This window comes from Aedes aegypti, chromosome 1 (genome assembly GCF_002204515.2).
Source record: "Aedes aegypti strain LVP_AGWG chromosome 1, AaegL5.0 Primary Assembly, whole genome shotgun sequence".
Classification (NCBI taxonomy): Eukaryota; Metazoa; Arthropoda; class Insecta; order Diptera; family Culicidae; genus Aedes; species Aedes aegypti.
Genome location: NC_035107.1, coordinates 63,932,130 through 63,954,401, shown reverse-complemented (window position 1 = coordinate 63,954,401; position 22,272 = coordinate 63,932,130). Strand labels below are relative to the sequence as shown.

Genomic DNA, 22,272 nt, shown 5'->3' with positions numbered 1-22,272 from the left:
TATGAGCTGTAACGCTACGAGAACGTTATGAAATTAATGAATGGGCCCTTACATAACTTAACCGCCTATTCCCCACATTGTTATTTTCCCATTTACTTTTTGCCAAACTGTAAAAACCGTTCATGGTGAGGTTGATTTATTGTTATTTTGGATGTTATACGAAATGACTTAGACATGGTTTTGAATGGTTTTGTACAGTATAGGAAACAGTAGCAATGTGGTTCTTATTTATGCGGGTTCTGAAACGCTTAATTCGCCTCGAACTGTTTTAACTATTAAACGATATATTGAGTTTGAAATGCTTTATCTATATTGATGGCCATAGGTATCATCTATTATTTAACAGTCATAAAATGTGTCCTTTTTTATTCATCTTTGGATCAATGGAAGAGTACTGAATTTGTGTCTAAAATTCGCCCAATCCCATATTCGTACACTTATCAAAATCTAAACATATGTACAACATTTAAAACTGAAATTTAATGCTCTATTTGATTGCTCAAGTCCTACATTTTATTGTTCAGAAGTAGTAGAGTACAATTGGACAATTTATAAGCGGACATATATGAAACTTAGGTAAAATTATTAGAAATACCAGTTTTTAAATGATTTTTGCTATAAAATTCGATACAGCGGGGATTCGCTGGTTGGAACACGACTGCCTTCCATCTAGCGAATCCGATCCGTTAGTTGGAACAACTGACAGCTGGTGAAAATGCTCCACACTAACGCATCTGGAGAGCAAATCGTCACGAAACGCATATACATACTTTTTACTTGGAATATTTTCCAACCAAGTTAAAAAAATGGGTCGCGACCAAAAATGGGTAAACCAACGTGTTAAGTTTGATTTTTGCCCAACTTCGCCGCGTCGCAACTCGATTCTCAATAGTGCGCATCGTGCGCATAATGCACAAATCGAGGGCATAGATGCGCACTATAGCGAAGGGACTCGCGACGCGGCGACGGGCAGGATCCGTCATTAATTTCGGAACTTTCAAAAGCAGTTTTTTCGTTCAAAATCAAGAAAATTTACAGGAAAATGTGTTCACTGTGTTCTATTCTCCGACCGAACACAGTGAACATATTTTTATCGAATAATTTTTAGATTTGAACAGAAAAACTGCTCTTGAAGTTTCGATGATGACGATGATTACGATGACGGAGCGTTGAGCCAGAAGTGTCCTCCGCAAAAACGCGATAACAAAATCGGGTCAGTACTGTACCGCAAAACGGAAAAAAAAAATCATATGAGAGTTGTGAGTTCTCACGAGTGACCGCTCTTCCTTCACTTTCGTGGTCTGTTTTTCGACGCGACGACGACGCACTTTGCCAAAACAAAAAACATCAAACTCTTCGTCAGTGGTCAGTCAGTACGCAGCACCTCTTCCTTCCGCGCGCGCTAGCTCTTATATTTTTATTCGCGAAAAAAGAAACTTTCATCAGATTCAGTAGTGTGATGCTGGATCTTTCTCGCCGTTTGGATTACTCATCAGCGTTCAAATAGTGCATTCGAGATGTTCAATTGGTGATAAATAGCGATTGGCGCTGAAAAGTTTGGGAAGTGAAGTACTCCTTTTGTGGTGGGAATCCGCCCTCCGATTTCCTCGAAGTCTTGTGCATTTGTGTTTGCGTTTGCAAGCTCGTCGCTCTAGCTCAAGGCCAGTCCTCCTCCCCTCGAACAACACTCGACTCGAAGGCGACGTTCTCCGTCGCTTCGCTGGTTGGTGCGTTGTTCCGGAACGGGAACTACCGCCGTTGGGATGGTTGGGATGAGCAATTTCACGCTGGATCCTGCCATCATTGGCGTCGGCAGCGGAAGCAGCAGCAAGAGGTATGAAATCGAACGGAAAGCCCTGATGGACGAACTGTTGGCAGTGGTGAAAGAATGTCAGAAAAAGTACGGCGGGAAAACGGAACTGGCAACGGAGGAGGACTCAAGGTGAGGCGTTCTGTTTTCTGTCTAATGGGATTATAAGAACGATGAAATGATAATGGCAGGGTTGGTAGCGGGTTTCCTTTTCCAGACTTTATCACTACTTTTGATTACCAATCCTTGAAAAGTCTCTATTTTCAATAAAAGATCGCATTCTCAACCAAAATGGTTATCACTAGTTTCCTCTTTCTTCGTGCAGTTAATCCTGCTGCCAAATTTTTGAATCTTCAGAGCAATTTGATTAGGGGAAACTCTCAGGGATCTTAAACATTTCCCATAAATTCCTATGAATTCGTTCAGAAATTCCTCCAGAAGTTATTCAAAGGATACATAATAGGATTTCTCCTGAATTTGTTCCAGGAAATCCAATTCAACTTCCTCCAGTAATTTCTACAGGGTCCTAAAAAATGAAAATTTTTCTGAGATTTTACTCCAGGACATCCTTTACCAATTTTTGCACTGATTTCTGAAGTAGTTACTCTATCAGATCTTTCAAAGATTCCTATAGTTTCTCGATAGTATATTGAATAAATTTTATTCCAGAGCCTTTGAAGATTTTTCCAGGAAACTCACAACAGGGTGCCCATTCATCCGGAAAAAGGTGGGAACTGCAAATGACCGGGAAATTGTAAATCTATTTAATTTTTAAGCACTAATTGCGAAACTTGAAAATGTTGCTAGAGGTTGGTTTCCTGGATAGATCTTTGGTAGATTTTCTTACATTTTACCGACGGTACGATGTTTTGTATATTTTCATCTGAGGATCTTGATTATATTCAAAGGACATCTTATGATTGATATCCATAGTGCATATGTTGCTTGAAACATTTTCATTCAGCCTCATGATAAACTCTTGATTCGAAAATTTCGAATTTTAGCGTTACATAATTAATGGACGCTGCCCGGAGTATATTGATTCTTGGTGAAGTTTAGTTTGGATTACTAATTTTATTTTTTTTAATCTAATGAAGTCTCTATGAGACCCCTAACGATATTTTCTATGTGTTTCTGAAGATTTACAATGAATTTGTCCGAGATGAGCCAGCCTCGGGCTGCAAATCTCGTTAATAAAGATAATAATAATAATAATAATAATAATGAATTTGTTAAGGCCGTTATCAGTTAATTTGTCGTGAGATCCCTAATGAATTTATGATGAGATTTTTGACAAACTAATAAATTACGAGTTTTGTTTAGTTGCTGACGCAAAATTTTTGATGGAAGGTGCTTGTTTGGATTAATATCATTTTTTGGTAAGCAAACAATCAAATGTATTTTGGAAAGATATCATTTATGCCCAAAAGAACCTATAATTTCATGGCACATGATTTTACCAGATTGAGAATTTATTCGGGATTAAGGCCCAAGTAAAAACAGTTAAAATGTAAAAACTGAAAAAGCAGTTTTCTCTTTTTAAACACACAAATCGAAAAAAAAATATAAAAAAAACACAGCTCTTTTATTTGACAAATAAAACAGATGTGTGTTTTCATTTTCTTCGATTTGTCTGTTTAAAAAGAGAAAACTGCTTTTTCAGTTTTGACATTTGTTCCATTTTTACTTGGGCTTTAAGGTGAAACATCTCGGAATCCAAAGATGGCTGGCACAATGGCCGACTTGTGCCCCTACTCACGTTTTCAAAGGCACCAAACTAGAGAAATAGTTGGTAAACGTGTCTGATCTTCTTATTTTAAGCTTTCTGCTAGATGCACAAAACCAAAATAAAAAGTGCACTGTTGTTGAATGCTTCCTTCACGAGATTTGTGCACGAGTTTTTTGATTCAAAACTGTATCACCTTAAGCCATGAGCCATGTCGAACGCATCATTTTGATCACATTCTTAAGAGAGAATGGGTTGGCTTTGCCGATTGGATACAAATATTTTGTATAATTCTGTATAACTTCATAGGGTAACCAATATAATTAAGACCTCTGTATATTTGGAATCTCTGAACTATTTTCCAACAATTTTATCAGTTTAAATTAAAAGATCAGCTCAGATCGCATGTCTTTTCTGTTTTTTCTTCATTTATGTGAATTTCAACCCATCCGGCTAGTTCCCTGGGCTTGGAATTATGTTTTCCAGGGAGCGATGATTTTAGATATTTGATCACTGTATTGTATAGTGTTGATTAGAGGCTGCATGAACTTCAAAACAATGGCAACGTTTTTGTTGCAATCAGATTTTTTTTTGTATTCTGATTTAACTACTGCAATATAGTTATCATTAATCGAAATCATTGATACTCCAGGAAAATATAAATTCAAGCTGGTGAGAAGATTACAAACTGAGGGTGGGTTAGGAGCACAATCTGACCCGTGAATGTGCAATGTGGGTTAGTATATGGGAAATGCCATTGACGGTTTGCAATCTTCTATGAGGGTTTCGTGACCCAACAGGGCGCGTGCACCGGATAGGAGCAAAGGGCGTACAGTAGCATCCACTTAAATAATAAGACAAAATGCCGTTCTTTGACTCGGTGATGTTATGTGATCTCCTATGGTGTTGTAGTACTATAAAGTATGTCACTCTCTGGGAATTCTAGCCTTAATATTAATTTTTCACTTAACAAATAGAATAAAATAATCAAGCTTAATAAACACAAAGCACCTCTACTGCAGTAATAAATCTGATACCATCAATTTTCTATGTTTGACAAGGTTTTGAAAAAAAATCAATGAGTGAAGAACTACTTATTAAATGAGCCACATCAGCTATAAATATGCAAAAGTTACATCATAGGGACATGGCGAGCGTTTGTTATGTAGTAGTTGATTCTTATCTAATGGAGGGTATTACAAGACCACGCGGACAATTTCGAAACAAATTATTTCTATACATCGGTTTTATTAACCGAAAGGCTCAGCTATGCTGTAAAACCATTCCTTAGCAAATAATCATTAGTATTATCATGTAACAAATGTAACGCAAGAGGGGGCGTGTGATTGGGCTCTGCGTTACACTAATTGTTTGCTTTTGACAATGGGGGTGTTAAGGAGAAGATGAATTGATGCCGGGCTTCAGTTCTATGGTAGCACAGATCTGGAGAGCTGGACAGCCGCTCAGGCGGAGGGCTTGATCGATTTGTCACTCGCTGATGACCAATCCGTCAGGGTTTCAGCGCGAGTGGTTGGTTGATTCTATGGGTTTGTTTTCATGAAGGGTTAAGATTTGGCTTCGGTTCATCTTCTTCTTAAATTGACTTCAAAGACCTTAGGAGACAAAAAATCATTTGCGGGGTTTAACAATTAGTTACACAGGTAGTTTACTTGATTTTTTTTTGTAGGTTTTTGGGCGACATGGTGGATTTTGAAAGCATTGGATTCATTTTTAATTTGAACATCTAGTGTTCGGATTTACCTTAGAAATACACCACTTTCTTTGAGCAGCCTATTGTAGCAGCTAAAACTGTAATTAAATATTTTGTTCGTATTAGTGTTTCACAATGGGTGATATGAATAAAAAACTTTGAACTTTACTACATGTAGCATCTACTCAAAAACAAAATCCACAAAGTTTACTACACTTTTGGTATGAATAAAAAACTTTTCGAACATGTAGTACTTACTACTTTCGAACATGAGCAGTGACTGAAGCTGCACGTTAAGAAATTTCCATTCAGAGTGCAAAGTGATTCTGCACGTAAAGAATAATCTATTCAGAGTGACGCTTAAAATTAATACAATCATGCATATGAAGAATATGCATGGAATCTAATCGATTACGCGACAATTTGCACAAATCATGAAGTTATTTGACTGTTATTTGACAAGATTTGTAGTATAATTTTGCGATTAGTCTGGTATTCTCTCTATGTCTATGATTTTATGATGATGGTACATCAAAGAATTTTCTGGGTGGTTTTCGGCCTTCGCCAACGCCGATGATTTTTTAAATACTAGCTTAACATTTATGAAGAGATCTTGAGATTACAGTTATCAAATTTGGAACCACATATTTTCTAGCACCAGTACTGAGATTCTGGTGAAATTGCGGTAGAATTTTGATGCTCCGCGTGTGTTTTCTTAACAGCATGTTGAATTCCGATGTTCTAAGTGTTTCTGTGATATTCTCGTTATTTTGGTGGGGTTTCTGATAGTATCCTTGGAATGTCTAGAACTCAGAATGTAGAGATTTTTTGTAGTGATTCCATTGGTAGTCGTTAGAATTCAATGAGGATCTCCCCTAAAACACCAGGGTTCCCTTTGAAATTATTAAAATTCTTAACGAAGCTTTACTTTGAAATTCCAACGGAACTGGAGATCAACGGAATCTTAAAGGTGTTTACAATAATTACAAAGATTGATTTTCGGAATTACAAATATTCACACAATAATTCGCAGGAATCCCACCGCAATCTAATAGATTCTTACAGAAATACCGTCTCAAAGATACCCACAGAATTCCAAGAGATTGATATTCGGAATCCCATTCCCACCCCAATTCTAGAGTTTTTACCAGATTCCTAATATTTCCGCAATATTCCTAGAATGGTATTTAAATTTTCAGAATTATCATAAAAAATCCGACATCCCTATCGGAATCTCAAAATTCCTACAGGAATTCCGGAATTCAAAAGGAAATCTGAGATGTCAGAATTTACACGTAAAATTCCTAAAATTCCTAGAAAATAACATAATTATCGTAATGCCAGTATTCACACGGATATTAAAAAATGCTACTGCCGGTAATCTTACCGGAATCTCAGAATTGGCGAATTTCGTAACCTCAGAATTCCTTTGCAAAACTCAAAATACCTTCCGACATATCAAAACTCATATCGTTTTCCCATGATTTTCATTCAAAAGTAAATTATTCCATTCAATTCCGCAAACTCAAAGCATGTGTAGCAACCTCTGAAGCTAACTACCAGTAGCTTTGTAGTAAATGCTACCTTTATTCATAGCAATGCGTTGTTTGTAGTATATTCGAAAGGTGTAGAAAGGAAAATGACACAACCATGTTCCACTCGTGTTCCACATATAGCGTTTACTACCGAGAATGTAGTAAACTCAACTTTACTACATTTTATTCATACGGCCCAATAAGTTTAATGAGTTTCACTTACAATAGATAGTTTGACTCTAGAACCTCGTGCTACGAAGTGGTCAGCAGGGCTTGCTAGATACCTGTTCAGTCTGTATATAATTCGTATTTAGGATTTTTACAAATGTTGTTTAGATGTATAATTTATGTTTACTTACGTAGATTATGTATAGACCAAGTTTTAACTTTAGTTTTAATCTTCTAGGTGAATTCACTGGATTTTAACCAAAACCTAGTCCCTATGATAAGTAGATAGATAGCATGTTATTTCCAATTTAGATATATAATTCAATAGCCAGTTTACCACAATTTCACTTTAGGACTTAAGAAAAATTTAAATTTCAATTTTAGATAATAATTTTCAATTAGTTAGCGTGCTTTGGGAATTTCCGAAAACTTTAGCGATCGTATGCATGAAATACTCTCTCCTTGTTTTTGTTTTTATCTCTCCTATTCCTTATCCACTGTCACCTTAATCAACGATCTGTAATACAGACTAGACCGTTAAATGATTGCCCTGTGGTTTTCTGTACACCCCAGCCCGTAACTCCGACGGGCGGGTGTTGATAGCATCCTCTGCTTCTGATAACGTAGTGAGCAGAATTTCATCCGTAAGTTTTCGGCCGTCATTAAGTGCTTTCAGTGCTTCCTTTACCGCTCGAACCATACGTTCCCAGATGCCACCCATGTGCGGTGTACCTGGGGGTATGAAAGTCCACTTTAGAGTGGTACCCGTCACGCTCTCGGCACATTCTTGGTTGAGCTGTTTCAGCCTAGCCAACTCGCCACATGCACCCTTGAAATTAGTCCCATTGTCAGAAAAAAAAACTCTTCGGGTGCTCCGCGTTTGCACATGAACCGTCGAATTGCCATTAAACATGCCTGAGTGGTCAAGCCGTGTACAACTTCTAGGTGTATTGCTCGTACTGCTAAGCAGGTAAAGAGTACTACCCATCTTTTCTCCTTCTTTCTGCCAACCAACACTTCGATAGGACCCAAGTAGTCTACGCCTACAGAGCTGAACGGGCGAAGCTGTGGAGTTACTCATTGTACCGGTAGAGGCGCCATCATCGGAGTTTGTGGCAGGCAGCGATTGACTCAACACCACATACAATCCTTCACAGCTTGTCGAATCGCTTGTCGTAATTTGGGGATATGGAATCGCTGGCGAAGTTCATTACAAACTGTTTCTCTATTTGCATGAGCAAATTTTTCGTGGTACTGTAGAATCAACATTTTGGTTATCGCATGTTCTTTGGGTAGAATAATGGGATGCTTCATATCGAAAGGAGCAAACTCGGCTTGTTGTAACCTTCCTCTTACGCGCATTACTCCTTCGGTGTCCATAACAGGGGTCATCTTGTACAGGGTGCTTGACTTTTTGATTCGCTCTGTAGATGCATTACGCCTCAGATTTTTCTCCAATATTCTGACTTCTTCCGGGAATCCCTCACGTTGAGCTTGCCTCCACAGGACTAATTCGGCTGCACGTAATTCTTCCTGCTGCAGGGGCTGCTGGATTGATATTGTTTCTGCTTTCAGTAGACGTATTTGACCAGCAGTAGCCCTAGACACTACTATTGGATTGCCTGCGACCTTGCGGCGACAATTGGCAATGAACCGGATCACATTAGCAGTACTTCGGAGCAGACATCCTAAGCGATTCGTCGAGTCAACATTAATTACTGACACGGACTGTATTGCTTCATGATGTAGAACGCAAGTACGCATCTCTTCGCTTGTATCAACGGCCGGCAAAGGTCCTATTGGCCATTGATCTTCGGGGTTCGAAAGAAATTGTGGTCCGCTGAACCACTCGCTACTAGACTCTAGAGGAGGCCCTTGACCCCATTTGGTTAAAACGTCAGCGATGTTCGTTTTCGTTGGAATCCAACGCCAGTCAGAAATGTTTGTGTGTTCTCGAATTTCACCGATGCGGAATGCCACAAATTGTTTATACTTCAGCTGATCGGAGCGGATCCAGCTGAGAACCGTCTGCGAGTCTGACCAGAGGAAATATTTATTAATTGGAAGCGAATGTTGAGATTGAACAGTGCGTAGCATTCGAGACCCTAATACCGCAGCCATCAATTCTAGACGAGGAATCGATTGCCGTTTCAACGGCGCCACCTTTGTGCGAGATGTGACTAAAGATGTCTTCACCTGGTCATTTACAACTGCCCTGAAGTAAGCGACGCAGCCATACGCATGCTCACTCGCATCCATGAAAATATGCAGCTGAAGAGAATCGATTTCAGACGAGTGGGAATCGCCAAAATAACAGCGTGGGATTCGGATGGCAGCCACCTGTTTTCAACAAACTTGTCCAGCGAGTCCATTCCTGCAGTGCTTCGTCGTCGATTTCTTCATCCCAATCGAATCCGGAGCGCCACAGATCTTGGACAAGTGTTTTACCGTGGATCGTGAATGGCGCCAAGAGACCAAGTGGGTCGAAAAATCCCATTACGCAGCTTAACACCAACCGTTTCGTTGGTCGTTGAATACCGTCAACGAAAGGCTGCAAATCCGGCCGATGATCGGTGGCGAAAGAAAATGAGTCTTGGTTTGGGCTCCAAATTATTCCAAGAACTCGTTCATTTTCCGTTGTCATATCAATGTTGAAGTGGACGTCTTTAGTCGGATTTGATTCTCCTAGGCTGTGCAGCACTTCAGCAGAATTTGAAACCCAGTTTCTTATCTCAAACCCTGCTTTGGAGTGTATGAAACGTACTTCTTTGGCACGACGAATAGCTTCCTCGATGGTGTCGACGCTATCGTAATAGTCGTCAACATAATGCTTCTGAACGATAGCGGCCGCTGCCTTGCGGTTTTTCACGTATTGCGCTGAACACGGTGAGCTGGCGGATCCAAATGTGGCTACGTCCATTACATACACGCTCTGTTCGCTCGGTTGTGCGTGCTTATCCGCCTCTCTAATGCGTAGTTGGTGATACATCTCGCGTATGTCCCCTCCAAAGGCGACACGGCGCTCACGAAATAAACTAAGCACGGATGTCAACGGTGTGAGCATGTCAGGGCCTTTGAGCAATTGGCTGTTGAGTGACACACCTCTTACCGTAGCTGCAGCGTCCCATACCAGACGAAGTTTAGAGGGCTTCTTCGGGTTCTGAACGTAATTTAGCGGAAGATACCATGTTTTATGCGGAACGGTTTCCGCTAGCTCCTTTTCCGTTGCCAAATGAGCATAGCCTTTAAATTGTTAATCTTTGATTTGTTGTCTAATCTTCTCGTACAGTTCGGGATACCTTTCCAGTCTCTGTTCTAACTGCTTCAACCTTCGACGGGCCATCGGGAGGCTGTCTGGAAAAATCCAATCATCCGTTTTCCACAACAAGCCGGTTTCGAAGTGGCTGCCGACACGGATGGTAGTTCGTTCTAAGATTTCTCTTGCCCTTTTTTCATCCTTCGTTTCTTGAACTACTTTTACAACGGACTCTTCTAAGGCGTAATGCTCTTTCAGCAAATTGTACAGGTCGTTATTGCTAATGGCGTCGTGATGACCAACAATGACAGTGTCATTGGTTTTTCATGAGGTAGGACCGTAAACTGACCAACCTAGTTTCGACCGTACAGCTATCGGTTCTCCAATTTTCCGGACCTTGGCTTCAATTGGTGCGATGGTGTGCAGATTATTCAAACCAATAAGCAGGCCAGGATGTTGGTCCGAATGCGAAGTTAAAGGCAGATCTCGTAGATGGCTATACTCAGCAGCAAGTGTACCGGCGTTGAGCGATTGTTTCGGGAGAAGCAGCTTTCCCACCGTTTGCGCTGCCTGTAGCGGCAACCTCTCTTCATTACCCAGAGCGGAGATCCATAAATTCATCATTTTGGAATTAGGTTCTTCTCTGGTAATATCAGCAGTCCATTTGATAGTTAGTGGCCATTTAACCCCTTCGACGCTTAATCGATCCGTGAGCGAGCGTTCGACCAAGGTGATCGACGAACCCTCATCAAGGAATGCTAGCGCCGTGACTTGCTTCTCTCCGTAGTGCAATGTTACGGGAATCATGCGGAACATAATAGAACTAGATGAGCGGATATGCGTGTTGATTACAACTAAATTATCAACTGGATGGAGCAACGAATGATGCCTATCCCGATCTCGACAATCTTCAACATTGCATCGAATTTTAAACTTACATGGAGCATTACCATGGTCGTTCAGGCAAATTTTGCAGAGTTTGCCTTTCTCTACAATTTTCATGCGGTCGACGAAATTCATTGCTTTAAAATCCTGGCAAAAACGAAGACGATGGTCTGTTCTCTTACAGGCTCTGCATGGTTTTAATTTCTGCTCTTCGCCGGCCGCGAAAGCTTCATTCGCACCGTGCATGTAAACTGCACCTTTATCCATACCTCTTCCTTTTCCAGCGGGCGCAGGTTTAGTTTTGAATTCTTGTTGGTTTTCGAGATTTACATTTGCTGCACATGCCTCCGCAACGATTTTGGAGAGAAATTTAGAAAAGGTTCTCAAAGTGACTGTTTTCTTCTTGCTGCGAAATCGAACCCACTCTCGCTTATCACCGGCCGGAAGTTTGTCTACCAGATCCTGTATGAGGATCGGATTGATTAAATGTTCTTTCAATCCGGCTGCCTCCAAGTGGTCACACATTTGTTCCACAACGTTTCCAAAAGGTATATAAGACTCTAGTTTGTCTGCCTTTGGGGGATCTAGGCGCTTTACCTTTTCTAGATGGCAGTATAATAACTGCTCCGGACGACCGTAAAGTTGACGTAATTTGCTTATGACTTTCGGCACGGACTTGGGTAATAATAATTGTCCCCGAACACTCTCTAGAGCATTACCTTTTAAACTTTCTTGCAAACGAACCAGGTTTTCTACATCGTTGAACCCACAGGCTGTATTAGAAGCTTCGTAGCTGCCAATAAAAAGCGGCCATTCCTCGGCTTTCCAGTGAAAATAGGGAGTTTCTTGGAAAGTCCATTACGCGCGGCTAACTGCGCCTTTGATGGTCCTGCCAGTTGCCGCCCCAGCCCGTGTGATACTGGCTTCTTCTTTTTATTTTGGTATCCGAGTGACTTTGGGACCTCTATCTCGCACTCCGATGCCTCTTCCCGTTCTTCTGATGATATCTCCGAGTTGCTGCAATCTTCCTCAGATTCTTCGTCACTGGTTTCGTTAACCGAATCGTTATCGTCCTCTGAACTGTTCTCGAACTCTGTTTTCTGTGCGTATTTATCAACAGACTTCCGTTGCTTTTCCGAAATCGTTCGTTGTGAAACGTTTGGATTACGCAACGGCGTATCCAACATTTTCTTGTGGTGCCATGAAGAACCTTCGCCTTCGCGTGGGATGGTTTCTTCCACAATTCCCTTCTCAAACTTGGTGTCAGGGTCGACGGAGTTGCGTGACTTCATCGCCATATTTTTCACGCCCATGATCGCATTTTGGTATGACTCTCGCATCCGTTGCATACGATCGGCGTGAGCTTTCTCATCACGGAGCGCTTTCTCCAGCATCTCCTTTTCAACCTGCATTTCCTTCTCTCTTAGCTCGTTCTCAATTTTCAGTTGCTTCTCTTTCAGGACTCGATCCATTTCGATCCGCTTTTCCCTTAAGATTCGCTCAATCTCCATCTCTTGTTCCTTGGCCTTTTGCTCTCTCTCTAACGCTTGGAGTCTTTTCTCCAATGACGAGCCTGACTGGTTATCGGATTTTACGCTAGACTTATCCGATTCTTCGGTAGCCAGCGTCTTCGCTCCTTTCGACTTGCCTTTTTTCTTACGGTCATCTGGTTTTCTGAGCATTCCCTCTGCAACCTTTTGGCAAAGCTCAGATGGGCAGAACCATTTCTCCAGGCCGTCAAGAGATTCTTCCGTCACTTCCACGTATCGAAAGTGGAACCAAAGATCACATGCGTCACATCCAACCATGCCCTCATTGGTTTCCGACGTCTCCGAGCAAACACCACAGGGGGTTAATGTGAAGTTTCCTGCCTTCACCATCGTGTTTGAGGTTAGCTCCGAATATCTATTTTTTAGTTTGTTCGGGTTTACCTTAGAAATACACTACTTTCTTTGAGCAGCCTATTGTAGCAGCTAAAACTGTAATTAAATATTTTGTTTGTATTAGTGTTTCACAATAAGTTTAATGAGTTTCACTTACAATAGATAGTTTGACTCTAGGACCTCTAGGACTCTAGGGGCCCAGATAGCCGTAGCGGTAAACGCGCAGCTATTCAGCATGACCATGCTGAGGGTCGTGGGCTCGAATCCCGCTGGTCGAGGATCTTTTCGTAAAGGAAATTTTCTCGATTCCCAGGGCATAGAGTATCTTCGTACCTGCCACACGATATACATATGCAAAAATGGTCAATCGGCAAAGAAAGCTCTCAGTTAATAACTGTGGAAGTGCTCATAAGAACACTAATCTGAGAAGCAGGCTCTGTCCCAGTTGGGACGTAACGCCATAAAGAAGAAGAAGACTCTAGGACCTCGTGCTACGAAGTGGTCAGCAGGGCTTGCTAGATACATGTTCAGTCTGTATATAATTCGTATTTAGGATTTTACAAATGTTGTTTAGATGTATAATTTATGTTTACTTACGTAGATTATGTATAGACCAAGTTTTAACTTTAGTTTTAATCTTCTAGGTGAATTCACTGGATTTTAACCAAAACCTAGTCCCTATGATAAGTAGATAGATAGCACGTTATTTCCAATTTAGATATATAATTCAATAGCTCGTTTACCACAATTTCACTTTAGGACTTAAGAAAACTTTAAATTTCAATTTTAGATAATAATTTTCAATTAGTTAGCGTGCTTTGGGAATTTCCGAAAACTTTAGCGATCGTATGCATGAAATACTCTTTCCTTGTTTTTGTTTTTATCTCTCCTATTCCTTATCCACTGTCACCTTAATCAACGATCTGTAATACAGACTAGACCGTTAAATGATTGCCCTGTGGTTTTCTGTACATCTAGTGTTCCGCAGCGTTCCATTTCACTTCACTCCGTTCCATAAGCTTAATGACGTTTGAACCATTTTTAATCTGAACGATGTGCAAATAAGCGGGGTACAAATTAAAAAGTGTTCAGAGATTAAATGTGGTCAAACAAACGGGGGTACCCGGTATAGATTTCTTCATGAATTTATTCACGGTTTTCTTCAGAAATTGCACCGAATTTCATTCAGAGATGATTTCAGAAAATCGACCAAAAACTCTTCCAGAATTTTTTTTTATGAATTTGACCTTGGATTCCTCATTAATATCCTCCAGATTTTGTTCGTAGGAACTGCTCCAATATTTCATCCAGAAATTACATTCGCAGTTCTTTCAAACAATTGTCGAGTCATTTTTCAATTGAAATCTCAACCAGCAAATACTATTTAGATAATTCCTACACATTTTTTTCGTCGTTGTTTTTCGAAGCATTCTTCCAGAGAACCCTACAGGATATTAGCTAATCAAAGTTTAGGAGATGTTTTTGATTCTGATAAAGATAGAATGTGAAAATACACCAGAGCTTATGTTAAAGTACTATGCCAACTATTAGCAGTATCAGAATCGTCGAAAATCAACTGAATCTGAAACTGTTCTGATACGGTATGGAACGCATTCTCAACTTTCTATGCAGCTGCAGTCTATTTCTGAACCATAAAACGCAACATGGATTTTGAAATAGATGCCATTTGAACATTCTTTTTTTTTGTTTTGGTGTTAGTATATTACATGCCCTGCTAAATCAGGACGGTAGTAACCCTACAAAAAGGTTATCAAAATCGATGATTATTAAAAATAGGCAGAAAAACTTGGGAATCAAGGCATAATTTTTATTTTTATTATTTTTAAAGTGTGCCTGTCGTTCAATAGCATCATCAGTAAGAAGTCTCATAAAAAGTCATTTTGGTAGCAATAGTTTTGCAGGTATCATAAAAACTATTTGAACTTATTTTATGAGAAAAAGCTATTTCAAATTAAAAGGAAACTAATATAAATCGAATTCTGAAAGAAGTACTTATGTAGCCTAGATATGTATCCGTTAGTGTTTCTGATTTGGTCTCCCTGTCATAATAAAAGCACAATAAAGAAAAATGCGTTTTTTAAGTCCTTTCAATTGACACAATTGACACAGTTTAAAGGTGACATCACTGTTACTCTAAAAAAAAAACTTGGCACACGCTTTTAGATATACTTTTTTGCTGGACGTAAAATAACGGTATTTCAGCATAGTTCATTTTTAATAGATCCATCACTAGTGTGATATTGATGTAATATTGTTGATATGTAGTTTAGAGGATTGACCATTAGTAGCAAAGTAAAGGATACCAATATATAATTTGTTCATGAAAATGAGGATGTTTGTTTTGCGAAAAGTAATGTTAATTTTTTTACAATATCTTTTTCTTGGGGTTTATGGAGAAACTATTTGGTACTTCAAACAAAAGCATTGGATTTTACATTTCCATTACATCGTAGATTAGTAGTTGAAAGATCAGAAAACCAATGAGGATTTAATTAATATATAAAAAAAGTTGTATCATAATTCATTTATTTATTGTTAAGAACAAGGTGTGAATTTTATAAAATGAACAGTTCTTACCTAAATTAAATTAAATTTGATGAAATCTCTGAAAAAAGCATCAGTAATACTTTTTGTTATTAAAAAAAAAAACAAAACCTTTGTGAGATTCTCTGATAAATCTTTATGGAAACTCTTATCCCTGGTTCTTGGTTTCTGTTTGGTCTCTTTTTTATCCCCTTCTAGGTAATTCCTTTTTCGTTTCGTTTTTCAAGTATCTTAGATTCCTATTTTTAAGACACTTTTAGTCGCTACCATCCCTGATCACGTTTTCTACTTCTAGGATTATTTTGCTCTGTGATACCTGGGAAAGGGTGCTTTCGCACGGACTGAAATCGACCAGCTCGGTGCTGAAGAACGTGACTGACTTGGTGGCCGGGGGCAGCATGGAAGTGCCAGTGATGTGGGAATTCACCTTCAAGCACCTGACCAATCACGAGAAGGAACGTTTCTCCGCCCTGAGGCACGTCTGGACGAACTGCGGAAAGGGGAAGGCTCTGCTGCGGGCGATACTGAACGAGAGGGCCCTTGAACGGTACATGCTTATCTGGCTCGGGGACGAGAAAATCCTGGAGGAAAGCTACGAGAGCTGGGCCCTGATGCGGGACGGAGAGATCACCAGTTTGCTTCCGAACATGGCCGCCGGATTGAGCACGATTCTGTTTGCCATTTCTATCGATACGACGGAGCTGAATACTCCCACGTGGGTTAAACCGGTGAAGGTCGAACCCGTAATAGCGACACAGCCTCCGGCAGGCCGCGTTCGCAAAGTTAACGTCGTTCAGCGGGAAATTCTGGACGAGATTCCTCCGCAACCGATACTCAATCTGTCCTCATCGCCGAGTTCTTTGCCATCTGTAAAGCGAACGACGAATATAAACATCATCCGGGAATATACCGACGTCGGACCCGCTCCGTCCCGGCCGGAAGCCTACTCGGTGGAAGATGCCCTCAAGAGTCTCTCTATTGCACGTGAATCGAAACCGCCCGAACCGGTCCCCGCAACCAGCAGCCCGGACAACGCACTGGAAGCCTCCGAATACAGTATTATGGAAAACTATTCGCACTCGCTGGACACGTCCACGGCGACCACGACGACGGTTTCCAACTGTTCCAGTACGGCCACTTCTGGGTCGGACTCTTCCACGGAACGGCAACAGGAACTTCCGGACGAATCGGACGTGGCCGAGCGGAACGCGGCCATAGTGGACCGGCTGAAACGAAAACTGGCCGATTCGGAGGAACGTTGCCAGATGTTGGAGGGCCGTGTCGCGGAACTGAGTTTGTAAGTATTCTTTTCTCCGGAATTTTTAATTAAATTTTTCCTGAATTCTTTTGAAAAATTCTCCTGAATTGCCTTTGAATTTCTTGACAAAATACTTATGAATTTTCTTGAAAAATTCTTCTGAATTTCCAGTGAAAATTTTTCTGAAAAATTCTGGGAAATTCTTTTGAATTTCCAGGGGAAATTCCTTTTAATTTCAAGGGAAATTCTTTTTAATTTCAAGGGAAATTCTTTTGAATTTCCAGGGGAAATTCTCCTGAATTTTCAGGGGAAATTCTCCTGAATTTCCAGGGGAAAATCCTCCTGAATTTCCAGGGGAAATTTGCCAGAATTTCCAAGAAAAATTCTACAGGGATTCCAAGAAAAATTCTCAAGAATTTCTAAGGGAAATCATCCAGAATTTCCAGGGGAATTCCTCCTGAATTTCCAAAAGGATTTCTCCTGAATTTTCAGAAGAATTTCACCTGAATTTCCAGGGGAAAATCCAAGGTAAAATCCCCCTGAATTTCCTGTGGAAATTCTCCAGAATTTCCAAGGTAAATTCTCCAAAATTTCCAAGGCAAATTCTTCAAAATTTCCAAGGGAAATTCTCTAGAGATTCCAATAGAAGTTCTACAGAATTTCCAAGGCAAATTATCCAGAAATTCTTCTGAATTTCCAGGGGAAATTCTTCTGAATTTCCAGGGGAAATTCTTCTGAATTTCCAGGGGAAATTCTTCTGAATTTCCAGGGGAAATTCTTCTGAATTTCCAGGGGAAATTCTTCTGAATTTCCAGGGGAAATTCTTCTGAATTTCCAGGGGAAATTCTTCCTGAATTTCCAGGGGAAATTCTCCTGAATTTCCAGGGGAAATTCTCCTGAATTTCCAGGGGAAATTCTCCTGAATTTCCAGGGGAAATTCTCCTGAATTTCCAGGGGAAATTCTCCTGAATTTCCAGGGGAAATTCTCCTGAATTTCCAGGGGAAATTCTCCTGAATTTCCAGGGGAAATTCTCCTGAATTTCCAGGGGAAATTCTCCTGAATTTCCAGGGGAAATTCTCCTGAATTTCCAGGGGAAATTCTCCTGAATTTCCAGGGGAAATTCTCCTGAATTTCCAGGGGAAATTCTCCTGAATTTCCAGGGGAAATTCTCCTGAATTTCCAGGGGAAATTCTCCTGAATTTCCAGGGGAAATTCTCCTGAATTTCCAGGGGAAATTCTCCTGAATTTCCAGGGGAAATTCTCCTGAATTTCCAGGGGAAATTCTCCTGATTTTTCAGGGAAAATTCTCCTAAATTTCCGGGGGAAATTCTCCTAAATTTCCGGGGGAAATTCTCCTGAATTTCCAGGGGAAATTCCAAAGGAAATTCACATGAATTTCCAGGGGAAATTCACCTGAATTTGCAGGGGAAATTCTCCTGAATTTCCAGGGGAAATTCTCCTGAATTTCCAGGGGAAATTCTCCTGAATTTCCAGGGGAAATTCTCTTGAATTTCCAGGGGAAATTCTCCTGAATTTCCAGGGGAAATTCTCCTGAATTTCCAGGGGAAATTCTCCTGAATTTCCGGGGGAAATTCTCCTGAATTTCCGGGGGAAATTCTCCTGAATTTCCGGGGGAAATTCTCCTGAATTTCCGGGGGAAATTCTCCTGAATTTCCGGGGGAAATTCTCCTGAATTTCCGGGGGAAATTCTCCTGAATTTCCGGGGGAAATTCTCCTGAATTTCCGGGGGAAATTCTCCTGAATTTCCGGGGGAAATTCTCCTGAATTTCCGGGGGAAATTCTCCTGAATTTCCGGGGGAAATTCTCCTGAATTTCCGGGGGAAATTCTCCTGAATTTCCGGGGGAAATTCTCCTGAATTTCCGGGGGAATTCTCCTGAATTTGCGGGGGAAATTCTCCTGAATTTCCGGGGGAAATTCTCCTGAATTTCCGGGGGAAATTCTCCTGAATTTCCGGGGGAAATTCTCCTGAATTTCCGGGGGAAATTCTCCTGAATTTCCGGGGGAAATTCTCCTGAATTTCCGGGGGAAATTCTCCTGAATTTCCGGGGAAAATTCACCTGGATTTCCAGGGGAAATTCTCCTGAATTTCCTGGGAAAATTCTCCTAAATTTCCAGGGGAAATTCCAAAGGAAATTCACCTGAATTTTCAGGGGAAATTCTCCTGAATTTCCAGGGGAAATTCTCCCTGAATTTCCAGGGGAAATTCTCCTGAATTTCCAGGGGAAATTCTCCTGAATTTCTAGGGGAAATTCTCCTGAATTTCCAGGGGAAATTCTCCTGAATTTCTAGGGGAAATTCTCCTGAATTTCTAGGGGAAATTCTCCTGAATTTCCAGGGGAAATTCTCCTGATTTTCCAGGGGAAATTCTCCTGAATTTCCAGGGAAAATTCTCCTGATTTTTCAGGGGAAATTCTCCTGAATTTCCAGGGAAAATTCTCCTAAATTTCCGGGGGAAATTCTCCTGAATTTCCAGGGGAAATTCTCCTGAATTTCCAGGGGAAATTCCAAAGGAAATTCACATGAATTTCCAGGGGAAATTCACCTGAATTTGCAGGGGAAATTCTCCTGAATTTCCAGGGGAAATTCTCCTGAATTTCCAGGGGAAATTCTCCTGAATTTCCAGGGGAAATTCTCCTGAATTTCCAGGGGAAATTCTCCTGAATTTCCAGGGGAAATTCTCTTGAATTTCCAGGGGAAATTCTCCTGAATTTCCAGGGGAAATTCTCCTGAATTTCCAGGGAAAATTCACCTGGATTTCCAGGGGAAATTCTCCTGAATTTCCTGGGAAAATTCTCCTAAATTTCCAGGGGAAATTCCAAAGGAAATTCACCTGAATTTTCAGGGGAAATTCTCCTGAATTTCCAGGGGAAATTCTCCTGAATTTCCAGGGGAAATTCTCCTGAATTTCCAGGGGAAATTCTCCTGAATTTCCAGGGGAAATTCTCCTGAATTTCCAGGGGAAATTCTCCTGAATTTCCAGGGGAAATTCTCCTGAATTTCCAGGGGAAATTCTCCTGAATTTCCAGGGGAAATTCTCCTGAATTTTCAGGGGAAATTCTCCAGAATGCTCAGGGGAAATTCGCTTGAATTTCCAGGGGAAATTCTCCTGAACTTCCAGGGGAAATTCTCCTGAATTTCCAGGGGAAATTCTCCTGAATTTCCAGGGGAAATTCTCCTGAATTTCCAGGGGAAATTCTCCAGAATTTCCAGGGGAAATTCTCCTGAATTTCCAGGGGAAATTCTCCTGAATTTCCAGGGGAAATTCTCCTGAATTTCCAGGGGAAATTCTCCTGAATTTCCGGGGGAAATTCTCCTGAATTTCCGGGGGAAATTCTCCTGAATTTCCGGGGGAAATTCTCCTGAATTTCCAGGGGAAATTCTCCTGAATTTCCAGGGGAAATTCTGCTGAATTTCCAGGGCAAATCCTGCTGAAGTTCCAAGAGAAACTTCCAAGGATTTTTTTTTAAATTTTCTAAAGAAGATTTTTTTGATAAAAGTAATAAAAAAAATCTGAAATTCCTGGTTGTTATTCTCTGAAATTTGTGAGATTTCTTTTGAAGAAGTCTTCGGAAGAGGAAGGTAAGTTCTCCAGTTTCCCGAGAAATTTCACTGGAATTCACTAACAAAATTATGTCAATCAAAAGATTTCATATTTCATTCCTCCTATCTCCACCCTACAGGGAAAACCACCGGCTCCGGATGCTGACCCGCTCGAACCGGCTCTCGATGATGCACTTCCAGATCAGTATTCCGAAGGCGATCCTCCGCACGCCGGTCAGTGGCCGCCGCCGGGAACACTACTGCTACGAAATTCGAATATCGCCGAACGGGACTGCCGACGGAGGCCACCACCAGCCCGAATCGTGGTCCGTCTTCCGGCGGTACAGCGAGTTCTACCGGCTACACAAACGGCTCCAGAAGGAGTACCCCAGCGTGCGGACGTTGGACTTTCCACCAAAGAAGAAGATCGGCAACATGGTAAGTTCCTGCTGGAAGCTGGTTACAAGGGCTGGTAGCAGGTCTCTTCTCTGGAGACTTGGTCGCTATTGATGAACGCCTTTGTTGATCCATGTCCTATGATTTTGCTTTTCTAGAACGCCCAGTTCGTGGAGCAGCGCCGCCAACGGTTGCAGGTCTATCTCAACAGTTTGTTCATAACGACACTACCAGAAGTGTCCGCGTGCAACACGCGGTCCCAACTGGAGCGAGCGTTCCCATTCCTGAAGGATGCCGTGTTGTAACTCCAGCTGGATTCGTCAAATCCGAAACGGTGGTCCCAATCTACTGCGAAGAGAGATTGCGGGACGTTAGCCGTGAATGAAACCCTGATATTTTGTATACCGATAACAAAAAACTATTTTTGTAATTAAACCGCGCTCTTGGAATCGCGGGGACACGGATTTCATAACTGAATGTGTTAATCGACTGCTGTGTTGATCGATCAACCTATTGGACAAAGTGTGATCGAAACCTAGGATATTGATTGTATTAATCTGTTGTACGTAGTGAAAGTAATGGTGAATATCATGTAATCATTAAAATGAAAAATTGGTTCAAGTATGTTTAACTGACTTTGTTATGTTGAAGCCTCCTTTATCTTATCGATTACTGTCTCTCTGTCAAGTCCTATCATGGTAAGTGACTATATATTGGAACATCTGGCGTTGTGTTGGTGATCCACCCCACGGTCATTATGAACTCATCGATATGGACAAGCGAATATTTGTAGACGTTGGGAGTACGGAAGACTTCTTTGGGCTGGTCACTTCGTGTAAATGTCTTAGTGTAATCAGCTTACGTCGCCCCTGCAAACATGAGCGGTGCAATCAGGTCTAGGTCAGCGACCTCGTGAAATGGATGTGGGCAAGCACCTTGAGACCAATGAGAATATATACCGAGGTGAGGAAGAAGACATTTAGTGTGCGTGACATCCATGTACGGTGCAAAATGCTTCGCAACTACAAGCAAGCGAGCTCCCATAAGAGGCCGGGTAAATTAGTGACGTAGTTATTATTGTTTACGTTTTTTCTCTTTACTAATACATAGCCATTGCTTCTTCTTCCACACCTTAGTATATTAGACTGACCCACCTTAGTATGGGAGAAAAATAAAGTTGTATAATTACACGGGGCACCCACCAGGATTATTCTTTAAGATTAGAGGAAGACTTCCTATAAGTTTCAGCTCATTTGGTCGTTCCATGAGCTGGCGCAATTGAATTGAAGTTAATATGGGATTTTCAGCTCCAACAAATAGGAAACAGCACATCATCTCCTGTTCGAGTCAGGAAAATTGTTGATCGCGTTCAATTGAACCCAGAATGTCAAAAATACTACTTGATACTATAGCAAACAATATTGTAAAAGGTTGTATGATGATTAAAATTGATAAAGTTGGTGTTTTAACTATCTGAAGTAGATTTGCAATATTGCATAGTATTCCTTCAACTTAG

The 22,272-nt window shown here is 40.9% G+C and overlaps 1 protein-coding gene across 1 annotated transcript; it reads left to right on the top strand.

Moving 5' to 3' along the window:
- Positions 1–1,300: 1,300 nt before the first annotated feature.
- Positions 1,301–21,382, top strand: LOC5570747 (sorting nexin-29). Its single transcript, XM_021838020.1, has 4 exons — positions 1,301–1,942; positions 15,835–16,836; positions 20,501–20,798; positions 20,915–21,382. Exons 1-4 carry the CDS (start codon positions 1,764–1,766, stop codon positions 21,059–21,061), a joined length of 1,626 nt encoding a protein of 541 aa, XP_021693712.1. The 5' UTR covers positions 1,301–1,763; the 3' UTR covers positions 21,062–21,382.
- Positions 21,383–22,272: the final 890 nt, after the last annotated feature.

Excerpts from the sequence above, each read along its gene's own strand:
- LOC5570747 (XM_021838020.1), top strand. The coding sequence starts at position 1,764 with ATGGTTGGGATGAGCAATTTCACGCTGGATCCTGCCATCATTGGCGTC. Across the intron at positions 1,943-15,834 it reads GCAACGGAGGAGGACTCAAG|GATTATTTTGCTCTGTGATA; the intron begins GTGAGGCGTTCT and ends TTCTACTTCTAG. Across the intron at positions 20,799-20,914 it reads AGAAGAAGATCGGCAACATG|AACGCCCAGTTCGTGGAGCA; the intron begins GTAAGTTCCTGC and ends TTGCTTTTCTAG.